Source organism: Diabrotica virgifera, chromosome 1 (assembly GCF_917563875.1).
Source record: "Diabrotica virgifera virgifera chromosome 1, PGI_DIABVI_V3a".
NCBI classification, from domain to species: Eukaryota; Metazoa; Arthropoda; class Insecta; order Coleoptera; family Chrysomelidae; genus Diabrotica; species Diabrotica virgifera.
In genome coordinates, this window is record NC_065443.1 from 227,790,364 (window position 1) to 227,816,380 (window position 26,017).

The 26,017-nt window shown below is 33.6% G+C and overlaps 1 protein-coding gene across 2 annotated transcripts in view; it reads right to left on the bottom strand.

The window, feature by feature from the left end:
• LOC126879050 (unconventional myosin ID) overlaps positions 1-26,017 on the bottom strand; it is a 243,180-nt gene that overhangs the window by 34,039 nt on the left and 183,124 nt on the right. For both annotated transcript variants that reach the window (XM_050641936.1, XM_050641935.1), the window contains one exon: positions 12,382-12,703. In XM_050641936.1, coding sequence (XP_050497893.1) covers positions 12,382-12,703 — 322 coding nt within the window. The remainder of the gene's footprint in view (positions 1-12,381; positions 12,704-26,017) is intronic.

Genomic DNA, 26,017 nt, shown 5'->3' on the forward strand with positions numbered 1-26,017 from the left:
ATTTAACGAACTTTGTTTGGAAGCCTATTAATTAAGCTTTAAAATGAGACCTTCTAAGGCTCATTGACATGCGTAGAAGCCGAGTTACGATCGATAAAGCTTCGAAAAATACTTATTTTGCAATTTGCATTGTTCACTAATTTTACAATATCGTGAGTTCTAATTGTTGGATTTAAGTTTAGTAAACGTTTTTTTCTTCGTTTTTTATTAAGGAACAAATTTTGTTTGAAACATTTTTTTATCTCTTTTAGTTTATGAGCCAGAGCCTTATGAACAATTAAATTGTTTATAACAATTTTTTGACCACTCGGATGGAAATCTACCCTCGAAATTCGTAATCAGCAACCAAAAATCCATAAGAAACCGTTGAGTTTGTCCATCAGAATTGAAAAAAACACGGTAACCCCTCTGGCGTCAAGACTATAGGGAAAGAACTGAAAGTGTAACGATCGAAGTGAGCATTATTAATAACATAAGATTTGCAGACGATACCCCAATCAAGGCAGATAATATAGATGATTTACAAATTCTCCTAGAAATCATTAACAGAGAAAGCAAAAAGATGGGACTAACAATGAATATACAGGGTGTCCCGAAAATAATGCGTTCCTTAAAGGTATAGGTAGAAGGCACAATGTAGAGCAAAAAAGTCTTATAACATTTTTTTCTAAATTGATCCGTTTGACCGAAAAACGAAAATACATTTTGATATGCAAATTGAAGTCTGGCAACAACGCGCAACTCAAAAATCTAAAGATTAAAAAAGTAGGTTTGTAGGTCAGTTGCATCTGGTAGGTAAAATAATGTAATTATCAACCAAACCCATATCCATTATTTTGCAGGTATAGTTCGAGAAATTTATTGAATGTTGTTTGTGTGTATGCTCCCCAAACAGGTCTGGGTGAGAATGAAAGAAGAGCTTTCTATGATCAATTAGGAGACGTACTGAGTGATATTCCAGCAGAGGAGAAAGTTATAATAGGAGGTGATTTCAATGCACATGTGGGCCAAACCAAGACAGGATATGAAACAATACATGGGGGATTAGGCTTTGGAACTAGAAATGAAGCTGGAGATGACATGCTTGAATTAGCAACAGCATTGGATATGGCGATTGTTAACACATTCTTTAAAAAGAGAGAAACTCAACTTATTACCTACAAAAGTGGACAACATCAATCCCAAATAGACTACTTCATGATAAGGAAAGAAGACATACGTGAATGCAAGGACTGCAAGGTAATAGTGAGTGAGACAGTAAGCCAACAACATAAGCTGCTTGTTCTGGACATCGAAGTAAAAAGCGAAACTAAACAAAAATATCGGAGAGGACCACAAAAAATCAAATGGTGGCTGCTGAAAGATGAGAAAGAAGGTCTATTCAGGAGAAGAATAGTAGAAAAAATATGTTGGAACATGAAAGGAAGCCCTAATACAATTTGGAGAAAAATGGCCAGTAGTATTAGAGAGACTGCTATTGAAATACTTGGGAAAACGTCAGGAAAAAAGTTTGAGGATAAAGAGACTTGGTGGTGGTCAAACGAAGTACAAGGAAAAATAAAAGAGAAGAGAAAATTATATAAAAAGTGGCAAGAAACCAGATCCGACACAGATCTTCAAAACTATATGGTGGCGAAAAAGGAAGCGAAAGTAGCAGTAGCAAAAGCCAAAGCAGAAGCGTATTCAAACCTATATGATCAACTTGATACCAGGGAAGGCGAAACGAAGATATATAAAATAGCCAAACAGAGAGCAAGGAAAGCAAAAGATTTTAATCAGATTAGATGTATCCGAGATGAAAATAATAAAATACTAGTTCACGAAAGGGAAGTCAAAAAGAGATGGAGAAAGTACTTTGACAGCTTATTAAATGAAGAATTTGACAGACAGCCTGTAGAGTCAACGGAGACAGTAGCAGCAATGGTCACCAAAATAACCAACGAGGAAGTGGCTCAAGCGCTTCAAAAAATAAAGAAAGGAAAAGCGGTAGGACCAGATGATATTCCTGGGGAAGTATGGAGAGCATTGGGGGAGACAGGAACAAGGTGGCTAGCAGGTCTATTTAATAGAATTATGGAAGTCGGACAAATGCCAGACGAATGGAGAAGCAGTATACTGGTACCTGTTTACAAAAACAAGGGAGATATACAACAATGTACAAACTACAGGGCTATAAAGCTGCTTAGCCACACCATGAAAATATGGGAAAGAGTAATTGACAGACGGATACGTGAAGAGACCGAAATATCCGAGAATCAATTTGGCTTTATGCAGGGTAGATCAACAACAGATGCAATTTTCATTATAAGGCAGTTGATGGAAAAATACAGGAGTAAAGAAACAAACGCTCATATGGTATTCATTGATCTTGAGAAAGCATATGATAGAGTTCCTCGAGAGATTCTGTGGTGGGCACTCAATAAGAAAGGAGTCCCTGGTGAATATGTAAAGATTGTGAGGGATATGTATGAAGGAGTAACGACTAGTGTTAGGACAGGTGTGGGAGAGACTGATAAATTTCATGTGAAAGTAGGATTGCACCAAGGCTCTGTGCTTAGTCCGTATTTATTCTCATTAGTTTTGGACCAGATAACAGCGAAACTACAGGGTAACATTCCATGGTGCTTAATGTATGCTGATGATGTCGTGTTAGTAGGAAATAGTGAAAGAGACTTAGAACAAAAACTGGAACAGTGGAGACAAGCTCTGGAGGAAAAAGGTTTAAAACTTAGTAGGACAAAAACAGAGTATTTGGAATGTTCATTTAAAGATGGAGCTACTACAAATAAAATGGTATCTTTGGATGGTGAAATGATTGTGAAAAGCAATAGTTTTACGTACCTAGGATCGGTATTACAGAGTAATGGAGAAATAGATGGAGATACATGCAGTAGAATTAGGGCTGGATGGATGAAGTGGAAAGAAGCGAGTGGTGTGTTGTGTGACAGAAAAATTCCAATGAAGCTGAAGGGAAAATTCTATAAAACAGCCATAAGACCGGCTATGATGTACGGAACTGAATGTTGGGCAGTGAAAAAGAAAGAGGAACAACGAATGCATGTGTCGGAAATGAGAATGCTTAGATGGATGAGTGGAGTGACAAAGAAGGATAAAATTAGAAATGAGTATATTAGGGGAAGTCTAGGTGTGGCACCAATTGATGCCAAAATGAGAGAGCATAGGTTAAGATGGTTCGGTCATGTTCAACGTCGAGACGTTAATCACCCAATACGAAGAATAGCTGAAGTGCAGATTCCTGGAAGGAGTAGGAGAGGAAGACCAAAGAAGACCTGGGGGGAGGCGATAAGGCAGGACATGTTGGTAAAGGGGATTAACATTGATATGACCCAAGACAGAATTGTGTGGAGAAATGCAATTAGGGAAGCCGACCCCGCATAGGGATAAGGCAAAGAGAATGATGATGAGTTCGAGAAATTTATATTGTGAAACAGCTTTAAGGTCGGCAAAATTTGGTATTCTTTGTCAAAGATGTTTTAAGAGGCGGTTCGTTTGATGACATCTGTTTTTCACACCCACATAATCGGTCCCCTCAGACATTTACAAGTTTTACAAAACTTTTAGTTCAGTAGTATGTCTTACTGGAGTATAGGTGTGTGATTTAAAGCTCGATAATGGAGTGTAAAATGTTGTTTAATTTAAGATTAATTAATTAATTAATAATTAATTTTAGCACATACGATATGTCCTGCTTTAACGGTATATCTAAGTAAAAATAAATATTTTTAATTACATATTTAATCACCAGAAAAAACAACCAGCCTCCGAACTATATTAAAGGGGAACTAACAGTACTTACAAAAATCTGACCCGTTTCACTGTATTGGTTACTTAAACTATAGGTACCTACGACGTCAACAACCCCAAAAATCACACCTCAAAGTAAATAAACAAGGGGATATTAGGTTAAATTTTCACAGTCAGAGCAAGTTCTAGGCTACGTTACCATGTCATTCAAATTTATGAAAATAAAAATTCACTTATATGGAGAACACTGTAATTTTTTTCTTGGAAACGGTTAACTTTAGAAAAAAATGTTTTAAGACTTTTTTGTTCTAAATTGTGTATTATGTCCATACCTTAAAGGAACGCACTATTTTGGGGACATCCTGTAGATAAAACCAAATACATGGTGATTTCGAAAAATCCTGTTGGTATTGGAGGGTAAACCGTTAGAGAAGGTCGACAAGTATTAGTACTTCGGAACAATAATTATAAACTTACAGATCAAGATGAGGAGATAAAAGTCAGAATAGAAAAGTCGAAAACGATTTATAAAATATAGTCAATGTTTACAAATAAGAAATTGAGTATGGCTATCAGATTGAAGTTCGTCGAGTGTTATGGTTGGTCGCAACTAGTGATGGGTAAATACCCGGTAAATATATTTTGGGTAAATACCCAGGGTTTTTACCCGATTTGGGTATTTATATGGGTTTTTTTATTAAAAAATTAGTTGCTCATAAAAACATTTTTTTCAAGAAATTAAATCATTAACACATATTACATACTAAAATCTAAATCACTGAGATTCTCATTCTCACTAGCTGTTGAGCTATCATCTCTATACGGGATATCCATCTCACTGATCTCACTCTCATTTTTACCCTCATCATCGATAGTATCATCGCTGAGGTCAATATAGTCATTATTTGGATTTGGTGTCTCTTTAGCTTGGCCTGTTGTCAATTCATTAATTTCATGTTTCCATTTTTCATTTTCGTGTAGTAATTTCCAGTTGTGAGCCAAATATGTAATTTTCCCAGCCCTATTGTTTGTCAAACGATTACGTTTTTTATTGTGGATCCAACTGAACGTACTGAACGATCTTTCAGTTGCTGCAGAGCTAACTGGAGCTGATAATATGATGGAACAGCAACTTCCGAAAGACGACTACCTTTGCAGACCCATTTCCACCATACCAATGGCGATACTGATGCTGCAGAAATCCACACAAATTCTTTTCCCCATAGCCCATCCTTTGCAATATAATTGGTCAAGTCACTGGAAGCCGAAGTGGCAATATTTATTTTGTCAGCAACTTTGTGAATGAATTCCATTGCGTCCACATGCTCGAATGTCGTTAAATGGCAACCCTGACTCGAGGGATCTAATAGTGCTGCAGCCAAATGAATTGGCCCTAGAGCCATATGCTTCCTCTCTTCAATTTTTTGTAGAATAGTATTCTCTTCGGCTTTTGTAAGTGGGGATTGTGGTAATAAAATAAACTTTTAACAGTTCTAATTTCGTACTTCGAAATGAATATAAAAAAACGCGAAAAAAATGAGGTTAGGTTTGATTTTATTCTTCTTGCATGCTTTGTCAACTCCGGCAGGCCTAGAGCCAGCGCAAACCGTGTGACGAAATGCAGGTTGCTTGCTTGCAAGCTTTTAAAATCTTAAAAACAAAGTTAAGATTAAAAAGAGGAAAAACCCAAATTTGGGTGGGTAAATATATTTTTGGGTATTTACCCGATAAATACCCGGTATTTATATATTTACCCATCGGGTAAATACCCACGGCACATCACTAGTCGCAACTACTAAATATATGGGTAGAAGCTTGGACTATGAAAACCCAATCCGTAAAAAAAGACTGAAAATTCCTTGGACTGCAAAAGTCTCGAACGAAGAAGTGTTAAGGCGAATTTTACATGCAGAAAGCTGATTAACACAATTAAATTGAGCAAAACATCGTATCTGGGCCACATACTTCGATACGATAAATACTAGCTGGTACACATCATCATGCAAGGAAGACTAGCGGGAAGAACAAGGCTTAGGAAGAAAGAAGAAATCTTGGCTGAGGAATATCAGCGATTGGGCTAATCTCAGTGTTGAACAGACATTTCACGTTGCAAAAGGTAAGGAAGTGTTTAAAGAAGTGATCGCCAACCTTCAATAGAAGAAGAATAAGAAGAATGTAAAAATTTACATAACCGGTGAAATTGAACGTACAACTGCGAAAGTGAAAGCTGATAGATATAAACCGATATATATTAACAGAACTTCAAGCACGATTTTCTAAGTTCTGCCCTTTGCAATACCGGAAGGTTAGAAAAGGTACTTACAATTTATGGAAAAATCCACGGGTTTCCTGTGACATTTTCCTGTGAAAATTAGATTTTCCATGAGGAAAAAATGGAGAGTTGCGATGAATTTCTGAGTCCTGCCATATCCATAGAATGACAGGATACCATCAATTTTATGAAGAACATTTTTTGGGCAGGAGGGTTGCAAAAGGACTAAGAGAGTATATAGATATACAAACATGTAATGAAAATAATTAAATTTTCATAATTTTCTGAGTCCTGCCAACTTAATAAATTAAACATAATTATTTGAATATGATCGAAAAAATGTTAGCATGACGTCTCCTACTGTTTTCCCTTGGAAAATTCTGTGGAAAATTTTTACCCTGGTTCCGTGATTTTCTGAGTCATAAAATAAATTTTATTATAAAATAAATAATTTAAGTAGACATTATTCAAAATGGCAGGATGTTTAGTTACACGTTTTTTACTATACATAGTTAAAAAATCTGTAAGAAAATTCGTGGAAAGTTACACGATTTTCGTAGTCATGCCATTTTGCACATATCTCAAGAATGTTAATATAAAGCTATTTACAAAGAAGCAGGATGGTTGTGTAGTTATTTCGTATATAAAAATAAAAGTCTGTAAAATTATTGCAGGTTGTTATACAAACATTCATATCACCACAATTTTCTGAGTCATGCCATGTCAAGTATGCTTAAAAAACACTAATCTAAAACCGTTTACAACGTGGCGTTATAACCGCAAAGATATTTAATACATCAAAATTAATTTTTATAACGTTAAAACAATCGTACGGTATTAAATATTATTTTCCTGAGTAATGTTTCGGATTTTTTACACTCCTTTCAAATCTAATACCAAACTATAACATCTTTATTTTAAGTGATTAGATCATATTTGTATCTAAGCAAACGTAATAAAAGTAATAGGAAGAAAATCATTAATTTTACAATTAATTGGTTATAGTAGAGATTGTACCTATTATACAGGGTGTCCAGAAACTCTTCAAACAAACGAAGCCCGGAGATTCCTCAGATAATTTTAAGAAAATTTAACTCAATTCAAATGCTTCCTAAGGAAGCTGGAGCTCTTTAAAGATGGCGTATTGTAATTATTTTTTTTTTAAATAGCTCCAGAACACTTTTATTTACAAAAACGAAAACTGGTACACCTATTTACCTACCAGAAATAAATCGATTCCATCAATTGTCAATTTTTAATAGCGGTCATAGGCGTCCGTTTAGGGTAGGGAAACGGATATTTTGTCGCATAGCTTTTCTGTGTTTAACTTTTAAGCATTTTTGACACTAGAATATTAAACTATGGAGTATTCTTGTACTAACAGGTACTCTTGATTTAAGTCGGTAGGACACGCCGTGTTCTGGAAAAATCGATTTGAAAAATTTTTCGGATTTTGAATTTGAAAAAAAAAAAAATAAAAAAAAACTATTTAGAAAAACGAAAACTGGTACGTTTATTTCTCTTCCAGAGATGAATCGATTTGATCAATTGTGAATTTCTAGTATCGGTCACAGGCATCCGTCTTGGGTAGATCAACGAAATCTCATAACTTGTTTTAATTTTTAAGCATTTTTGACAGTATCTCTTATTTTAAGGGTACTCTTATTTTAAGTCGGTAAATACACCGTTTTTTTTTATTTTTTTTTTCAAATTTTTCTTAAATTCAAAATAGGAAAAATTTTAACGAAAACGGTGCATCCTACCGACTTAAAGTAAGAGTACCTTTTAGTACTAGAATACCTCACAATTTAATAATCTAGTGTCAAAAATCCTTAAAAGTTAAAGACAAAAAAGATCTAGTGTCAAAAATCCTTAAAAGTTAAAGACAAAAAAGATATGCGATAAAATAACCGTTGCCTTACTCAAAACGGACTCCTATGACCGGTACTAGAGATTCGCACTTGATGAAATCGATTTATCTCTGGAAGATAAAAAGGCGGACCAGTTTTTGTCTATCGAAATGGAAGCGTTCTGGAGATATAAAAAAACTAATTACAAGGCGCCATCTTCAAAGAGCTCTAGCTCCCTTAGGAAATATTTTTGGATTAGGTGAATTGTGTTAAATTGTCTTAAAATTATCTTAGGAATCTTAAAATTATATACAGGGTGTTCCATTTAAAAAAAAACATAAGTTTGTGTCACCTTGTCAATACGGGTAGCCCTGTATATTAGAAAATATTTGTAAATTATGATCCTATCTTTGCCCCACGTTTTAACTTTTTTTCGTATCTCTTACGACAAACGAGTACATTGGACTTTGTCACACTAATGCCCCACCCTGTATACGAGATAACTATAAAACCATCCTGCCTCTTTATAAATAGGCTTATATTAAGATTCTTGAAACATATGCAAAATGGCATGACTCAGAACATCGTGGAATTTTTCACGAATTTTCTTACAAATTAAGACTCCTGCCATCTTACAAGAACCGTTTAACCTTCCTGCCGAGTACCGAAAAAGTATTGATTGCATTTGAGTATTATAACTTTAAAAGGCAGGACACAGAAAATCACGGAATCAAGGTGAAAATTTTCCGCAGAATTTTCCAAGTATACTTAAACAGTAGAAGACGCCATGCCAACATTTTTTTTGATCATTTTGAAATAAATATGTTTAGTTTATTTAGTTGGCAGGACCCAGAAAATCATGAAAATTTCATTATTTTCCCTACATATTTGTATACATATATACTCCGTTAGCCCGTTTGCAACCCTCCTGCCCAAAAAATTTTCTTCATAAAATCCATAGTATCCTGACATTCTACGGATATGGCAGGACTCAGAAATTCATCGCAAAACCCTATTTTTATTTTTTGGGAAAATCTAATTTTTACAGGAAAATGTCACAGGAAATTTGTGGATATTTCCAAAAATTGTAAGTACCTCGTCTACCCTTCCACTATTGCAAAAGGCAGGACTCAGAAAATCGTGGCTGAACTTCTGTATAATATCTCCCAGTCTAATAGGAAAACAGTCGAAACCATAGTATGTCTGCTAATAGGACACTGTAATCTGAATAGGCTGTTGAAACTGATGGAATTGGCAGATGATGACCTATGCAGATTTTGTCACAAGAAACAGCATAGCACATTTTATGTCAGTGTGACAGCCTGGCAAATGTGCGGTTTTTTGCATTAGGCGAAAAAAGCCATGGGCAAAGAGCTACATGGAAAGATCAGTCTCGACATTATTAGACCTTTTAAAAAGCTTCAGGCTAGATAGTATAATCTAGTATAAAATGACCACAAGAGATCTGAAAAGGTCGCAGTGGAACTAGTCCAGAGAAATAAGGTTTTTGTCGGGACACTTGAGCAGCCAGGTTGCAAATGGGTTTTTTGGGTACTATATACCTAATACATTATAAATACAAAAATGCCCGTTACATTTCGGACGAGAATTTTAGTTATTAACAAATAAGGTTCAAAAATGGCAGTTTTTTCGTTTAAATCGCTATAGGTAAAAGTAGGGTTATTAAATATTTTATTTAGAGTATTTGTCTTTTAGTAGATGAGCAAAAGTATAAAATGGCAGTTTTTGAATTTTGGTCCGATCATTTGTTGCTTCGCTAATTGCAAAAAAAAACTAAAATTTCGAAAATAAAAAAGTTGCTATAACTTTTGCGAAAATGAACTTAAGACTTTGATATTGCCCGAAAAGTTGAGTCAACCAGTACATATAATGCCCAAAAAATTTAAAGATTATTCGACAATTAGTTTAAATTTTACTCAATTTGTTTATCCCATAGAGCTTTTTTGAAGATATTCTTTTTTAGGCGCGATTCGATCGAGGGTAAAATTGTACATAAATCTGCGCGCCTGCGCACACAGACAGTATGTAGTTCCTTGCTAATCTTTCAAGATAGGTGTTTATGTATCTGTATCCGTGCAAATAAGTCATTAAAAGAATATATTAGTGTTTTTAGTAAATGTATTATTTATTATAATTCTTGTGTTTTTGGATTTGTGTTTCTCTGTAGTAAAATAATAAAATATTTACACTATTTGTCGCCGTGTTGTGTAATTATATCCGAAACTTACATGTCAATTAGAAGGACCTCGCTGGTGTAGTTGCTAGGGCGTTAGCTCCGAGATTGGAATGACGCGGGTTCGAATCCTGGGCGATTCATATATTTTTTTTATTTTTGGTTGTTTTAATAAAAATTTTTTGAAAGTGGTAGATAAGAAAGTTTGTTTAATTTTTAAATAAAATACAAATAACCTGTTAAGTATATTTACTTCGTTGAAATTACCTATATAATAGAAGAATATCTTCTTACGTGCGTACAAAGTACACACACATTCTTTTTTTGTAATGTTATTGCTCAGAAGATAATAATGATACAGCAATTCTGTGGAAACCACATAAAAGAAGAATACTTATACTTTCAAAATGTTTAAAAAAATAAATAAAAAGCCATTTTTATTATTCCAAAAACATTTTACCAAAGTAGAGTCATTTTTGTCTTTTTAAACAATTTGAATAGCTTTGTTAATATTAACTGTAGAGTAAATCTACTTTGGGATGTCGAAACCTACACGAATTTTCAAAAAAATACTTTTTGCTTAGGTTAATTAATTATGGTCAAAGTTAGCCACTTTTATTATTTAATTCACAGTTACTTTTGTATACATACAATTCTCCTGTAACATTGACCGATTTTTAAAAAATTTGACACATATGTCCTGTAGGAGTGAAAATAAGTTTTGACCTATTTTTCATACCCATAAGTTGTAAGGAGGGTTGCCCCCTGACATTTTTTTTTTAAATTTTATTGGACAAAATTGTCTATCTTAATTTTATATTATGTAGCATTAAAAAATACATACAACCCTTAATTTTCACTCTTCTATCCCCGACCACTATTTTTTAATAGCCATCTATATCTTTACCTCTATAAAATTATCCTGTCACAGTGTTAGTTCCCATACTCCTCCGAAACAGCTTGACCAATGTTTATGAAATTATATATGTATATTCGGTAGGTCTTAGAATCGGTCGTAATCTGCTTTTCATATCCCTGAGTGATAAAGGGGTTCCTCCTAACATTTTGTAATGTTTGGTAGGAATATGTATACATAATGTACTTTACAAGACTACGAGTACAAGAAAATTAAAAAAAAATATGATCAAAATCCATCAACAACCTCCGGAGATATTAATCGCAGCATATGTTTGAAGAATCAATTTCATTTTTTGAGTGCACGGATTTTAATATTTCCCCTCCACCGACTACGAATCGATTTCGTTAAGACGTCATTTTTGAAGCTTTATTAACCACTCTGTTGAAGTTCAAAGTTTACTCAAACTTTTACACATAAACTATATACCTTGAAATTCAAAATGACGCAAATTGGATTGCTTAATTGTTATAAACAAAGTAGCTGCGAATTAAATAAAAAAAGTGGCTAACCTTGACCGTAATTAACCTAGGTGAAAAATTTCTTTTGAAAATTCGTGTAAAAATACCAGCTTTTCAAATCCCAAAGTAGTTTTAGTCTACAGTAAATATTAACAAAGCTATTCAAATTGTTTATGAGCTAAAAATGACTACTTTACTAAAATGCTTTCGGAATGATAAAACTGACTTTTTGATGATTTTTTTAAATACTTTGAAAATATAACTATTCTTCTTTCATGTAGTTTCCACGGAATTGCTATATCGTTATTATTTTCTGAACAATGACATTGCAAAAAAAGATGTTTGGGATAAACAAATTGAATAAAATTTAAACTAATTGACGAATCGTCTTAAAAATTTTTGTGAATTGTATGGACTGTTTGACTCAGCCCTTCATACAATATGAAAGTCTTAAGGTCATTTTCACAAAAGTTATAGTAATTGTTTTATTTTCGAAATTTTAGTTTTATTTTGCAATTTCCTAAGCAACAAATGATCGGACCAAAATTCAAAAACTGCCATTGTAAACCTTTGCTCATCTGCTAAAAGAGGGATACTATAAATAAGATATGTAATTACCCTATTTTTACCAGCAGCGATTTAAACGAAAAAACTGCCATTTTTGACCCTTATTTGTTAATAACTAAAATTCTCGTCCGAACTGTGACGGGCATTTTTGTATTTATAATGTATTAGGTATATAGTACCCAAAATACCCATTTGCAACCTGGCTGCTCAAGTGTCCCGAACATGACATATGTTTGGCTTATTTCCCTGGCGTAAACAGGCCAAAAGCCACCTCATTAACTATACCTATCTACCAAGTGCAGAATGGAAAAGAGAGAAAGCAGAAAGAAGAAAATAAACAAACCTCAGAAACTTACCAATAAACAGCTGTTGCAACTTTTCGTTACAATAATTGATACAAAATTGTTCAAAACTATTGTTGTCGAAGATCTCGAAACCGTAGATATCGAGTACGCCGATCAAAGAACTTTTGTACGTCTTAGTTAAGTTGGTTTTGTCTACAGCTATGGCGGCATTGATTTTATCGACTATCCAAGTGAATAGCCTATCGTATACAGCCTTGGCAAAAGCGTCTTTGCCAAAGGAAGCTTCTGTTTCGGTGTGCTCTTTTCTCATTATGTCACCTCGTGCTGCTATCACTCTTTCACAAAGGGCGGTTTCTAAGTCACTCTTTTTTATCTAAAAATTACACATAATGCATAAAGTGTTTTGTAAATGATTCAGACTAAATACACTGGCCTGCGTCAGTTTTGAGATTGGTACTTTGATAGGTGATCTTTTATATTTTAGGCATGCGCAATACAAAAATGCAATTAATTTCTCTCAATCAGATCAGGTTTATTTACTGTTTCAAATTTTCGGAAAATTAAATTATCGAAATAAATGATAGACCAAGGAATTAACATTATGGTTATTGTTTAAAAACAGATTTACATTAGTGATGTTGATTATAGTTACTTTCGAGTATTCGTTACAAATCGTTACTTTTGTATGAAGTAATTATTTAAAGTATTCGTTACTTTGATTACTTTAATTACTTTTGTATTTGAGTACCGGTAATCATATCCAGGGCCGTATTTACAGGGGGGCTTGAGGGGCTATAGCCCGAAGCGGCAGATTTTAAAAGGCGGCAATTTTTAGCACGAAATTTTTGGCGGCGACGGCGATCTCAAAAAATTGCGAGTTTTAAAGATTTACTAACATTTATTTCCCTCCTTTAATGGGTACATCGTCTGTCCCGTCCGCGGCAAAATTCGAGTTTAAAAGATGAATCATAAATGTCTATGCAATGCGTATCGCGTATGGGTGTTGCCACTAGCGCTTCTGTCACTGCCAGGCAAATCAAAACTAAACTGAACCTAAACCTGAACAGTCCCACTTCACACTCACAGGAGGTATTGTGTGTTTTTGTTTTTACTGTTGTTGTGTTCTGTACCAGTGCAGTGTACCCTTGTGAAAAGTAAAGGTTCAGAATATATTTTATTAGATTAGAACGTTCAAAAGTAAGAAGGTAAGTCCAAAATTTATTTACTTTTTCACTGTCTTACCTGACTTTGTTTAGGTATCTGTCTCGTATTTTGATCTGAATTAGCAAACAAAATAACACGCTAGTATGATTATGAACTGTACGAAGTGTATAGTTTGCATTTTGATCTAGCTTTGTTCGAAATAACAAAGTCGCACCGCGGCAACAACTGGGTATAAATACGGGCATATTTGTAAATACAGTTTAGTCTTAAGCTAAAGTTTGTAAAGTAAACTTGTATAAATAAATAATAAAGTCGTAAATAAATACCCGAACGCTCGTTATTGTTACAATATTATTATATAATTTTTGAAGATATTCTTCTTTTTTGAAAGTGGTAGATAAGAAAGTTAGTTTGATTTTTAAATAAAATAAGTACAAATAACCTTTTAAGTATATTTACTTCGTTTAAATTACCTATTATATAATAATAGAATATCTTCTTACGTGCGTACAAAGGACACACACATTCTTTTTTTTAATTTTAGAAAAATGAGCGATGGAAGAAAACGGCTGAGTGGAGCTGAGTACAAAAGGTTGGCGGATTTGAAAGCTAAAAGAGAACAAAAGGTCATAGAGCAGACTCACAAAATTTCATCGTTTTTTAAAAAGCCTAATCCAAATTGTGCTTTAAGTACTACCACTTCTACTAGCACATCCAACGTAGAAGATGAATCCCCAACGAATCGCCTACGTGTTTCTGTTGTACATGCTCATATACCTAAAGTTGTTACTTTAATTAAATTATGAATTAGCAAAATAACGTATTTTTTATTAAGTATATCATACCCTACATTACATTATGAATCAAAATAAATAGGTAGATTCAATATTGATACTTTTAGATGTACCCCAGGATTATAAAGCTGATATTGCGCTACGTATTAATGCTAGAAAATCATGAATGAGGACTTCCTGGAAGTCCAATTCCTCCGGGATGGAGAGAGTATAATTTTGCATTATTTAGCGTTTTCTATGTTTACGTTAAAAAGGCGGCAAAATCAAGATAGCCCGTAGGCGGCAAAATCGTAAATCCGGCCCTGATCATATCGAGAATCGCATTTCTCAGTACATATTTTGTATTAGTATTAGTAGGATATTTTGATTAATATGAATGTGACGGTAATCATATCGGGAATCGCATTTCTCAGTATCTCGTGTATAAGTATAAGATCCGATATAACGACCTTCACCGATCTATTTAATGGATAGAAATTCAATGATATGTAATTGTTCTGTCACTGCTGCTCCACAATATCAGTAATCTCGAGTAATCTGTTTGCATCAATTAAGTGCCAAAAACAAACCCTCGAAGCTCTAGATGACGTACCTTAGCAGTAACCCTGGGCACCCAGGTGCTTCGGAGGTCGGTTCTGATTACAAATTCGTGTTCAGTGACCCCAAATACCCCGAAATAAGAAAATCTGGCCCTTAATATACTGATTTTAACATGTTTATGCATTTTTCGATGCGTTTTATACACTTTAAAATGTAATAATGCATTTCCACCTATTTTTATTGTAGACTTTTTTCCAGACGTCATCCTAATCCTAAATACAATGCAAAAAGTTGCAAGTCTCTATGTACCTATTATATTTAAAAATAGATTTATTAATGTGTTTTTAGTGTTAAATGCCCTGATCTAATAAAAACAATGACATACCTACATGTAAAATTAAAGTTGATGATCATAGTCTAGAAATATTATCATTTCTATATTTTCCGGTCAATCTAAGCTATTTTTTTCTAGGCCTGATAAGAATAATGTGTATTTATTATTAAAATCTAATGTGTTGCATTTTTATTTTCAAAAGAACTAACATCTGTGAATTATCTACCTCGACAAATCGTATTGACATCTGTTTCTGGGCGCATGCTTTGTTAAATGATATACCTCCCTCTGTTTCAGCTACTTCTCAGCGCCCTGTAATCCTGTAAAACTCTTCATAGCCTTCGCCCTTCATACATAAAATTTTAGTTAAATGTACTTGATACCGAACACTCGTGGAATACCGGTCCGACTCCGATATCAACCGAGTAGATACAATACTTAAAATCAAAATAGGTACTCGCTCTGATATGATTGGTACTTTGTAACGAAGTAATCGGAGTAATCAAAGTAACGATTTACCTCTCTGTATAGTAATCGTTACTTTTTCTACATCACTAATGTACATTCTAAAATAATATAAAGTGCCGGCAAAAAAATTTCACAAAGTGAATATAATGCATAAGTCAGGATAATTATTATTATTTTAATTTTACAAATTAATACTTTATAAGGATATTTATTTTTTAGTTCTGCGGCAGTTATGAAAGGGTTCAACATTACTACACGCCTGATGATGGTGTTAGTCTTAGATGGTGTTTTTTATGGGCTCCAGAACCAGGTTTTCTTTCCGGGACAGTCCCTGAAAGCAGTGAAAGCAACGACGTAGCCGACCGTTTCAATTGATAAATTGCCCCTCTTGAAATAACAATACCACGTGCTACGGTAATTACAGATTCCCCTTTTTCAAGTAACGTTAAAGCACGAACTGTCTTCATTTGTGAGTTTCTTTCGATATTCGATCCATATTTTTTACTTCAATTTTTAAAGAAGTTTAACGTTGACTACTCGCACAAAACCAACTGTACAGTACAAACGCGCAGAATAAACTAAAGACACAAGAAACTAATCGGTCAGTAAACTAGAGACAGTTGCCGTCGCAAGTACGCTATCCTCTCTCCCCTCAAAAGCTAAACAAGCTCAGACAGGACTTATGCAATTTTTCTTCGAATTTAGTGATTTATTTGGCAATGTTAAGATTGTTGCCAGCACTGTTAATAAATTATAGTTTTCCTGATGAAAGCATTCCCCTTATACTCCAGGGTAATAAGCTGGAAATAGACCATGTTCGGGACACTCAAAGATCCAGGCAGTTGACTACTTTTTTAGTTATTGTAGACCTATAGGAAGAAAACCTACCTGTTTCCTGCCTAGAGTTCGCGTCCGTTTTTTAATTATTAACAATTTAGTGCAAAAATCGCGATTTTTTCGATTTTTTGCACCCCATTCAAAAGCTAAATAGTTGACATAAAATTACAAAATTTAATTTTTTAGAACATTAAAAAACCTTTAAAATGCCGATTTTTGAAAGTTAAAAAGTTAATTTGTTGCTACGCAAACTGCAAAATAAGTGAAAATCGTTATTTATTAATAACTTTTACTAAAACTACCTTAGAACTTTGGTGTTTCACCCAAAGTTGGGTATTGGGGTACTTAACAAACCCTCAAATATTTGAGACCGATCCATTAATTAGTTTAAGAGTTATTCTAATTGTTTATCCCAGAGACCTTTATTTTACAATAACATAAGACAGAAAATAATGAAGGTAGGGCAATTCTGCGTATGCCAAATGAAAGTAGAAAACTGATGCTATCAAAATGTACTAAAAAAAGATAAAAAATTATCTAATATATTCAAAAATCCTAATGCCAAATTTGTGAAATTTTGTAGTTTATAAACATTTACAATAACTTTAAAAATATTGTCCGTAGAAAAAAATCAATTTACATATTAGAAAATTTTACACGAATTTTTAAAAATGTAGTTCAATGGGTGACTTGTCGTGGTAAGTGAAGGGGGAGCTGGGAGCCGACAAATGCACGAGTTCAAAAACTAAAAAAGGCAACTTAAAACTACTATCATTTATATCTCGGATCTACTGAATATATTTTGATCGTTCTTTTTTTAACTTGTATGTATTTTTTCTGTACATTACAAATATGCAATTTGTCTAGACATTTATTAATTAATAAACATTCTAATTTGTTGTAAACAATTTTTGAAAAAATAATTTTTTCCCAAAAATCCATGATTTTAATCATACTATCGTTATTAATCATAGAAAAAGTTAAGGTATACTTTAATAAATAAATTACCTTCAATAAATAATTATCTAATCAAAATCATTTATTTATTAAAGTGTAGTTTAACTTTTTCTATGATCATTAATGATACCATGATTAAAAAAATAGATTTTTGTAAAAAAATATTTTTTCAAGAATTATTTAAACAAATTAGACTGTTTATTAATTAATAAATTTATAAACAAATTGCATAATTGTAATGTACGTAGAAATTACATACAAATTAAAAAAAGAAAGATCAAAACCCATTTAGTTGATCCGGAGATACAGAAAATTATATTCGTTTGAAATTGCTTTTTTGGTATTTTAACTCGGTGGATTTGTAGGTTCCCTCTAGTAATCGTTTGAACTACATTTTTGAAAAATCGTAGAGGGTGCTGTGAAGCTACAATGTTTGTGCAAATTTTTTAAGAAAAAATGCAAATCCCATTCTTTAAAATGGCATTAATGAGATTCCTTAACTATTATAAACAAATTAGCTGTGAATTAAAAAAAACATATATGGCTAACTTTGTCCCAAATGAACCCAGGCTAAATTTTTTTATTTGAAAATTTGTATTAAAATACTAACTTGTCGAATATATAAAAATATTGTTTCTACGGACAACATTTTTAAAGTTATTCTAAATGTTTATAAATTACAATATTTCAAAAATTTGGCATTGGGATTTTTGACTATATTAATTATTTTTTTTATCTTTTTTTAATACATTTTGATACTATCACTTTTCTACTTTCATTTGGCATACTCAGAATTGCCCTATATTCATCATTTTCTGTCCTATCTTATTGCAAAATAAAGGTCTCTGGGATAAACAAATAGAATAACTCTTAAACTAATCGGTCTCAAATGTTAGGTCCATGTCACCAGCCTCCCCTTTTTCGATTTGAGAGTCGAAAAAAAGCTCATTCGTTTGTATTGCGTTAGTACTGGATTGTATCACCCTTCATTCGTTTGTACTGCCCCCACCCTTTTAAATCTGCCTGGAGGGGCTGGTGACATGCCACCCCCCTTTTTCGATCTGGGGGGATCCTCTTTCCACTTTTTTTAAGAAAGAGGTAATTACGATTGAAAATAACTGAAACATAAATATGGCAGAATTCCTTGGAATCGAAAATTATTAAAAGTATTTGGAACATTAAATGAAAAATTCCCACAGTAAATATCTTTCTTACCATCTAATGCCAGAGACCAGATAACAATAATTGCAGCTGCTATGTTATGGTAATTTGTTTTCTAGAACGGTTTGTATTGTAAACAATAATTAGTCCAGGAACCGAAGCTTTTCGCCTCGCAATTTTTACAGAATGGATCGATTTGCTTGGAAATGTGAGAATAAGGATAGTCCAAGGATCAAAATCTATCTGATGCAGAAAGGCGCTTTTGCCAAGAGGGTGGTTGCCACCCCGTCTCGGGATTGGAAACTTTTTATTATATTTTGACCGCAAAAGTTGATAAAAACATTCATTCTAAGCTAAAAATGTTCTATACATTTTGTTGATAAAATTAATAGTTTTCGATTTATTCGCTATCGAAGGTGTTAGTTTTATATCGAAAAAATCAATGTTTTTAGATAATACTCATTTACGATTCACTTAATTTTTGTCGCAGAAAAATTTTTCAAACCAAGTTCTTGGGAATTGAATAACCAATTTCATATTTAAACATTTTTTCGTATGTCTGATGCTAATCTTTCTATACTGAAGAAAATGGCATTTTTACCAAACTACAAAAATTCGTTATTCGCTTTTAACTCTAGTTTTTCAAAACTAATTATTCTAATCCAGTCAAACTTCTAGAATCTATTATTAATACATAAATAAAGAAGACTGTGTTTTATAATAATTTATATTTGTTGTATATTGAAACAATAATGATAGACACTTATTTTTATACATTTATATATTTTATTTCAGGACATTTTGACATTAACATTAGTGACACATGACATGAGACAATGAAAACTTAGACATAGACAATATTATAGTGACACATGTTCCATGCAAGGAGATATATATTACACAGACTGAATAAGGCCAATGACTAAAAACACCGCTAACTTACATTATTATGCTTCCAATTGGATTTCTCCTTTTTTTTCAAAAAAATATATTGATTTTTAACCGTAACTTTTTTATTTTTTATCCTAGACGGTTTGGTAAAAAAGAATTTTGTAGGTTTTGACAAGATCTATATGCCTATTAATATTAAATATTTTTAAACTTTGTCGCAAAAAGAGGTGACTTTGAAAGGGTTGGTAAAGGTGGTTTTTGCATGGTATTATAAGTTTATTGTCAATAGCTCACTCAATTCTTGCCGTATAAAAAATTTTTGCAAACCAGGTTCTTGAGAGTTAAATAAGCTGCAATTTCATATTAAAACATTTTTTCGTATTTCTGATGATAATATTTCTATTCTGAAGGAAAGGCTGTAGTTTTCCAAACTACAAAAATTAGTTATTCGCTTTTAACTCCATTTTTTTAAATTGTTCATTCTAAGTCGGTTAAACTTCTAGAACCAATTAATAATACATAAATAAAGAAGACCAAATAAGGTCAATGACTAATTTTAATTAGGGTGGTGATTAGGAGGTTGCTTCCGATCACTTTTTCGCTGAAAAAAATAGGGACTGACATTCTTTTCATTATGTCACTTATTTTTTGACCTAGACTTTTTTTTATTTCTGGAGATAGAAATTTTTAAATACTTTAAATTAGTTTGAACAAGTTATCCTCGAAAATGCATAGTTTTCTCGTCTTTTGACTTTGAAACTGCAATATTTAGCATTTGTCGAAGAAGAGCTAACATATAATTAAGTATTGCCCGATTAATATTGATCTTAAAGAAAATAAAAAAAAACGGTTTTGTTTATTTTTTTAAAAGGTACATTTTTGTTAAATAAAGTTGTTTTGATAAAACGAAAATTTTGGAGTTATTAGCAGAAAATTTATTGAAAACATTGATTTTTGCGATATAAAACTAACACTTTCGATAGCAAATAAATCGAAAACTATTGAAAAAATGTATAGAACATATATATTTTTAGTGATGTTGATTATAGTTACTTTCGAGTATTCGTTACAAATCGTTACTTTTGTATAAAGTAATCATTTACAGTATTCGTTACTTTGATTACAATGATTACTTTTGTTACTTTTGTATTTCAGTACCAGTAATCATATCAAGAATCGTATTTCTCAGTAGGTAGGTATTTTGTATAAAGTAATCATTTACAGTATTCGTTACTTTGATTACTATTATTACTTTTGTATTTGAATACCGGTAATCATATCGAGAATCGTATTTCTCAGTAGGTAGGTATTTTGTATAGGTACTCCGATATAATAACGACCTTCACGAAGTAATCAGAGTAATCAAAGTACATATATGTAATAGTCGTTAGTCGCTCTGATACGATTGGTACGAAGTAATCAGAGTAATCAAAGTAACGATTTGCCTATCTGTATAGTAATCGTTACTTTCGGTATTCGTAAGTAACGAGTACTTTGTAACGAATAGTTACTTTTTCAACATCACTATATATTTTGCTTATAATGAATGGTTTTACCAACTTTTGCGGTCAAAATATAATAAAAAAATTTCACCCCCGAGATGGGGTGGCAACCACCCCCATGGCAAAAGCGCCTTTCACCATCATATCGATTTTGATCCTTGGACTATCCACTACATACTTATTTTCAAATTTTCAAGCAAATCAATCCATTCCGTAAAAATTGCGAGGTTTTGTCCTATTCATTATTCATTATTTGGACTAAATGACAGTACAATTTTCTACTATGGAATTATCAGTAGTAATTGCACAAGAGCTCTAAAATTATCGAATTTTTCCCGAGTGACATTTTTACAGTTTTAATTTCACGACCCGATGGGGAGTGACATTATGTCAAAGTGGCACGAGGGAAACAATTTTAGAGAAACAATAATTTTAGAGATCGCGTGCAATTTGCTGTGATTATTTCATGAATAAATCTGTTTAAAACCAAATTTTTTTGTAATTTATTTATGTACGTACACATTACTACAGTTAAACACACAGTTGTTATAAATATTTGACGGTTGAAAATCATCACTTTTATAATTTTTAAAACATTAATTGTCATTAATGTCACTGAATGTATTTTTTCGTAGCAACGAAGGGCATCTGACGTAATATACTTGACGACGGGATATTATCAAGAATTATCAGTAGTAATTGCACAAGAGCTCTAAAATTCTATATTAATTTTAGAGATCGAGTGCAATTTGTTGCGATTATTTCATGAATAAAACTATTCAAGACCAAAATTTTATTGTAATTTATTTATGTAAGTACAAATTAGTACAATTATACACACAGTTGTTATAAATATTTTACGGTTGAAAGTCATCACTTTTATAATTTTTAAAACATTAATTGTCCTTAATGTCACTGAATGTATTTTTTCGTAGCAACGAAGGGCATCTGACGTAATATACTTGACGACGGGAAATTATCAAAAATTATCAATTTAATTTAGATTTCTGTAGCTTTCTATTGGTCAGAATCTCCTATGAATGAAATAATCACTTTAATTTTTATTTCTGTAGCTTTCTATTGGTCAGAATCTCCTATGAATGAAATAATCGCTGTAATCAAGCGATAATTTTCGAGTAGACAAATGGGTGAGTATAATTTTTGCTGTAATTTGCTGTAATCTACTCCTGGACAAAGGCCTCCCCATGAGCTCAACACTCTTCTCTGTTTTGTGCTATTTGGTGCCAGTTTCTTTCCACTTTGGCTTTGACGTCGTCTAGTCATCGTTTTTGTGGTCATCCTCTACTACGACTGTATTCTCGTGGTGTCCAATGTACAATGTTTCTCGTCCAGCTGTCGTTGTTTTGCCGTGCCATGTGTCCTACCCAGTTCCATTACATTTGCGAAATTCTTCCAATTACATCGTCCACCTCGGTCCTGCTTTGCAGGACTACTCAGATGAGTCTCTGCTACTAAAACTACTCAGATGAATCTCTGAGTAGTTTTACCATTGTATAACTAGACAATAGCATTTCTTAAACGATGGTTTTACGCTGCCAATTTAAAAATGGTACATGTATTTGTTGAACACAATTTTCCATCAGAAATCAGATCCCGAAATGCACTTTTCAACTTCGTGTTGTTCTGAAGCTATTTCCTTGTGGCACTTTTATAATTAACTATTTAGATGGGACATAAGCCACAATTAAATTGAAAAAAAAAAATTTATAATGTTTCGACGCCCAAATTGGGTGTCGTTATCAAAATACAAAATACTACTGAAGTATTTAGCATTGGGGGTAAAAACTACCCTGTAATCAGAGAATTTACAGGGTCCATTTCTATCTCGGACCCCGAGATAGAAAAAGGGGGGATAGCATGTCACCAGCCCCTCCAGGCAAATTTAAAAGGGTGGGGGCAGTACAAACGAATGAAGGGTGATTATACAATCCAGTACTAACGCAGTACAAACGAAATAGCTTATTTTCGACGTTCAGATGGCAAAGAGTGCAGAGTAGAGGGTAGCATGTCACTGGCCCCTCCAGGCCAATCTAGGCGGATGGGGGCGGTACAAACAAAATAAGGGCGATACAATCCGATACTAACGCCGTACAAACAAACATACCTATCCCGGACCCCCAGATCGAAAAAGGGGGGGATAGCATGTCACCAGCCCCTCCAGACAGATTTAAAAGGTTGGGGGCAGTACAAACAAAATAAGGGCGGTACAATCCGATACTAACGCAGTACAAACGAACATACCCATCCTGGACCCCGAGATCGAAAAAGACGGAGATAGCATGTCACCAACCCCTCCAGGCAGATTTAAAAGGGTGGGGGCAGTACAAATGAATGAAGGGTGACACAATCCAGTACTAACGCAGTACAAACGAAATTGCCTATTTTCGACGTCAGATGGCAAAAAGTGCAGAGTATAGGGGTAGCATGTCACTGGCCCCCCCAGGCCAATCTAGACGGGTGGGGGCGGTACAAACAAAATAATGGCGATACAATCCGATACTAACGCAGTACAAACGAACATACCATCCCGGAACCCCAGATCCAAAAAGGGGGGGATAGCATGTCACCAGCCCCTCCAGACAGATTTAAAAGTGTGGGGGCAGTACAAACAAAATAAGGGCGGTACAATCCGAAACTAATGCAGTACAAACGAACATACCCATCCGGGACCCCCGGATCGAAAAAGGGGGGATAGCATGTCACCAGCCCCTCCAGGCAGATTTAAAAGGGTGGGGGCAGTACAAACGAATGAACGGTGATACAATCCAGTACTAACGCAATACAAACGAATGAGCTTTTTTCGAACCTCAAATCGAAAAAGGGAGGGCTGGTGACATGGACCTTCAAATGTTGAAGGTTTCTTAAGTACGCCAATACCCAACTTTGGGTGAAACACTAAAGTTCTAAGGTAGTTTTAGTAAAAGTTATTAACCAATAACGATTTTCACTTATTTTGCAGTTTGCGTAGCAACAAATTAACTTTTTAACTTTCAAAAATCGGCATTTTGAAGGTTTTTCAATGTTCTAAAAAACTGAATTTTGTAATTTTATGTCAACTATTTAGCTTTTGAATGGAGCGTAAAAAATCGAAAAAATCGCGATTTTTGCACTAAATTGTTAATAATTAAAAAACGGACGCGAACTCTAGGCAGGAAACAGGCAGGTTTTCTTCCTATAGGTCTACAATAACTAAAAAATAGTCAGCTACCTGGATCTTTGAGTGTCCCGAGAAAATCCTTATTACTCTGGACTATTACTCTTTACTGTAACCCCCGCAGTTTTCAGGGAAGTAGTCCAAATGTGAGCTGAGAAAGTGCGTCTTTATAGAGGTATGTGCGCCAAGAATATTGAAGTTCTGAACGAGTTCCTCTACAGTAGGCTCTTAGTCCTGGCTCCTATAATTGCCTAAAAGGTTTTTAATAATAGACTTCAATGAAAGCCAAGCATTTCTCTCTTTTTTTTGCATACTTTCATCCAACTTATAGTTTTGCCATGAATTCCCTAATCTCGGGCTATCAAAAATGCCCGCCTTTAGCTTGGCTTCCCTAATAGATGGTAATTTTTCTCTGAAAAATCCAAAAGCTCCACTTTGAGTGCTTGGATTGCATGAAAACTGAATTGCTTTGACAATATTTTTCACGAGTGCAAGTTTTATATAGAGAGGCGGAAGTAGCTAAGAGCCCACTCCACCAGAGAGCTCTTGAGAGAACGTTGTGTGAACCAGGTTTAAGCTTAGGTCTTACCTTCCAGGTGCGTTTCACGTAATGCTGTTCGTCTGCTCTACTGTCCTACAGACACAGTTAGCAAGGATACTTGTTGTAACCGGGTCACGGACAATTGCCCGAAAACAGTTTCCCGAAAGACAATTCCCCGAATGGACAATTCCCCGAATGGACAATTCCCCGAATGGACAATTCACCAAATGGACAATTGGCAGATAAATAATTGCCCGAAAGCAGAATTGACCGAAAAATATATTTAAATAGTTATTGCTTTATAATGTATTTCCTATATACTAATTCGGTAACTTACGTGCTATTTAAATAGTTATTACTGCTTAGATTGTGTTCGACCTAGATCTCGTTAATTAATTTATTATTATAATATTTTTTAGTTTAATCACTTTGTTAAAGAAAACATTAAAGTGCAATTAGCAAAGGGTTTATTGCCCTCAATTCCTGCGGGGAATAGTACATAATTTATCATATTAGTATATAGGAAATACATATTATAAAAATCAAATATACACACACCGGCAAAATTAAAGGAACATTTTAAAAATGGGGCATGTTTGATGTCTCGAATCTCCTTAACCAGTTGTCTGATTTGAGTCATTTTTTTAGTATGTTGTAGCCTTATTATTTAAGAATATAGGTGTGATAATGTTGTTGCTAGACAGGTAAATGTCATTTTATACAGGGTGTAACAATCAGACTGTGTTTTTTTCTTAAAGTTCGGAACACCCTGTGGAATATTCTAGCCTATATAAAATATTAAAATTAAAACTCCATTGTAGCCTTAGGCTTTCTTAACTTTTTTTTTATTCATTTGCCTATGTTGGATAATAAAAAAGTTAGGTTTTAACAACTAGCTATGTTCTTCATCAATACAGGGTGTTTCTAAATAAGTGCGACAAACTTTAAGGGGTAATTCTGCATGAAAAAATAATGACTGTTTACTTTATAAACATATGTCTGCAAATGCTTCGTTTCCGAGATACGGGATGTTGAATTTTTTCTTACAAACTGACGATTAATTTGCTCTAAAACCGGTTGAGATATGCAAATGAAATTTGGTAGGTTTTAAGAGGTAGTTATTGTGCATTTTTTGACATACAAATACGAATTTTATATTCACTATTGGCGTGCATACGGGTATAAACATTTAGATACATCCCGCATGCACGCCAATGGTGAATATAAAATTCTTAATTGTATGTCAAAAAATTCGCATTAATTACCTCTTAAAACCTACCAAATTTCATTTGCATATCTCAACCGGTTTTAGAGCAATAAATA